Here is an 846-nt window from a genome sequence, read left to right on the forward strand (position 1 = left end):
GCAGCTGATTGGAGCTCTTTTAGTATTCCAGCACAAGCAGGCGCAGGTAAAAGCTGGCAGTTACAAAGTGTTTCAGATGAGTTTAACTACATTGCACAACCTAATAATAAACCAGCTGCTTTTAATAATCGTTGGAACGCATCTTATATAAATGCTTGGCTAGGTCCTGGCGATACAGAATTTAGCGCTGGCCACTCATATACAACTGGCGGGGCGCTTGGTCTGCAAGCAACCGAAAAAGCAGGTACGAACAAAGTTCTCTCAGGTATTATTTCTTCTAAAGCAACCTTTACTTACCCCCTATACCTAGAGGCGATGGTAAAACCAACAAACAACACTATGGCAAATGCTGTATGGATGCTTAGTGCTGATTCTACCCAAGAAATCGATGCTATGGAGTCATATGGTAGCGACCGAATTGGCCAAGAGTGGTTTGACCAACGTATGCATGTTAGTCATCACATATTTATTCGAGACCCATTTCAAGATTACCAGCCAAAGGACGCTGGCTCTTGGGTTTACAACAACGGAGAAACATACCGCAATAAATTTCGTAGATATGGAGTACATTGGAAGGATGCGTGGAATTTAGATTACTATATAGATGGTGTTTTGGTTCGAAGTGTCTCTGGCCCAAATATTATTGATCCTGAAAACTATACTAACGGAACAGGCTTAAACAAGCCTATGCACATAATACTGGATATGGAACATCAGCCATGGCGAGACGTTAAGCCTAATGCATCTGAGCTTGCAGATCCCAATAAAAGTATATTTTGGGTAGATTGGATACGAGTTTATAAAGCCCAGTAATATATTAAAAACTTAACTTATTAAGTGCGGAAC

At 41.0% G+C, this 846-nt stretch overlaps 1 protein-coding gene across 1 annotated transcript; it reads left to right on the forward strand.

Moving 5' to 3' along the window:
- Positions 1–339: 339 nt before the first annotated feature.
- On the forward strand, positions 340–813 carry Tco025E_10306 (beta-agarase I; the record flags this gene model as incomplete). The annotated part of the gene is made up of 1 exon (XM_029377084.1): positions 340–813. The coding sequence occupies one exon, from the start codon at positions 340–342 to the stop codon at positions 811–813; it is 474 nt and encodes a 157-aa protein (XP_029222823.1).
- Positions 814–846: the final 33 nt, after the last annotated feature.

The sequence above is a fragment of the Trypanosoma conorhini genome (assembly GCF_003719485.1).
Source record: "Trypanosoma conorhini strain 025E chromosome Unknown Tco_14.4_contig_01616, whole genome shotgun sequence".
Classification (NCBI taxonomy): Eukaryota; Euglenozoa; class Kinetoplastea; order Trypanosomatida; family Trypanosomatidae; genus Trypanosoma; species Trypanosoma conorhini.